We start from the raw sequence: 1,534 nt of genomic DNA, 5'->3' as shown, positions 1-1,534 counted from the left end.
ATGTTGCCGCTGGCGGCGGCCGTGGCCGCGGCCGCGGGAGGCGCCGCGGAGAAGCCGGACCCGGAGAGCCAGTCGGGGCCGGACGAGGCGCCCGCGGCCTTGAAGTCGCGGTCCTTGCCCTTGAACGCGCCCGCGGTGGACGCGAAGTGGTCCATGTTGCCGCTGGCGGCGGCCGTGGCCGCGGCCGCGGGAGGCGCCGCGGGAGCGCCGGACCCGGAGAGCCAGTCGGGGCCGGACGAGGCGCCCGCGGCCTTGAAGTCGCGGTCCTTGCCCTTGAACGCGCCCGCCGTGGACGCGAAGTGGTCCATGTTGCCGCTGGCGGCGGCCGTGGCCGCGGCCGCGGGAGGCGCCGCGGAGAAGCCGGACCCAGAGAGCCAGTCGGGGCCGGACGAGGCGCCCGCGGCCTTGAAGTCGCGGTCCTTGCCCTTGAACGCGCCCGCCGTGGACGCGAAGTGGTCCATGTTGCCGCTGGCGGCGGCCGTGGCCGCGGCCGCGGGAGGCGCCGCGGAGAAGCCGGACCCAGAGAGCCAGTCGGGGCCGGACGAGGCGCCCGTGGCCTTGAAGTCGCGGACCTTGCCCTTGAACGAGCCCGCCGTGGACGCGAAGTGGTCCATGTTGCCGCTGGCGGCGGCCGTGGCCGCGGCCGCGGGAGGCGCCGCGGGAGCGCCGGACCCGGAGAGCCAGTCGGGGCCGGACGAGGCGCCCGTGGCCTTGAAGTCGCGGACCTTGGCCTTGAACGAGCCCGCCGTGGACGCGAAGTGGTCCATGTTGCCGGAGGCGGCTGCGGCCGCGGGGGCGGCCGCGGGGGCGCCGGACCCAGAGAGCCAGTCGGGGCCGGACGAGGCGCCCATGGACTTGAAGTCGCGGTCTTTGCCCTTGAACGAGCCCGCCGTGGACGCGAAGTGATCCATGTTGCCGCTGGCGGCGGCCGCAGCGGGGGCGGCCGCGGCCGCGGGGGCGGCCGGGGCCGCGGGGGCGGCCGAGCCGGAGAGCCAGTCGGGGCCAGACGAGGCGTCCATGGACTTGAAGTCGTCGCGGTCCTTGCCCTTGAACGCGCCCGCAGTCGAAGCGAAATGGCTCATTGACTCGGCGGCTTCGCCGTCATCGGCGTCGGCGAGCATGTCCAAGGCGGCCATGGCGTTGTCGTACTTGGCGATGGTGTCGTCGGCCGCCGCGATGGCCCGCGCGGCCGCGTCGAGCTCCGCCTGCTCGGCCCACTCGCCTTCGAGGATGTGCTCGCCCTCCGCTCGGAGCGATCGCGTGTCGACCTCGGCCGGGAGAGGCGCCTCCTCGAGGACGTCCCACGAGACGACGATCGCGGGCTCGTCCGCCACGTCCTCGACGACGATCGCGGGCTCGTCCGCCACGAACTCGTCGAGCTGTCCCGCTCCTTCCTCGGCGACGCGCTTCGCTTCCTCCTCGGCGACGCGCTGCCGCTGGAGGCTGGCTAAGCCCAGTTCGGCCGCCTTCCGCCGAGCGGCGCCGTTCGCTTCCTCCTCGGCGACGCGCTGCCGCTGGAGGCTGGCTAAGCCCG

The 1,534-nt window shown here is 75.1% G+C and overlaps 1 protein-coding gene across 1 annotated transcript in view; it reads right to left on the bottom strand.

Annotated features, from left to right (window-relative positions):
• The window catches only part of AURANDRAFT_68506 (hypothetical protein), a gene marked incomplete at both ends in the record, with an annotated part of 12,255 nt that extends 11,404 nt beyond the window's left edge, over positions 1 to 851 (bottom strand). The window contains one exon of the mRNA XM_009044200.1: positions 367 to 851. Within this exon, the coding sequence (XP_009042448.1) occupies positions 367 to 851 (485 nt within the window). The remainder of the gene's footprint in view (positions 1 to 366) is intronic.
• Between the last annotated feature and the right edge of the window lie 683 nt (positions 852 to 1,534).

Source organism: Aureococcus anophagefferens (genome assembly GCF_000186865.1).
Source record: "Aureococcus anophagefferens unplaced genomic scaffold AURANscaffold_181, whole genome shotgun sequence".
In the NCBI taxonomy this organism is placed as follows: domain Eukaryota; class Pelagophyceae; order Pelagomonadales; family Pelagomonadaceae; genus Aureococcus; species Aureococcus anophagefferens.
This window is presented reverse-complemented; position numbering and strand designations above follow the sequence as displayed.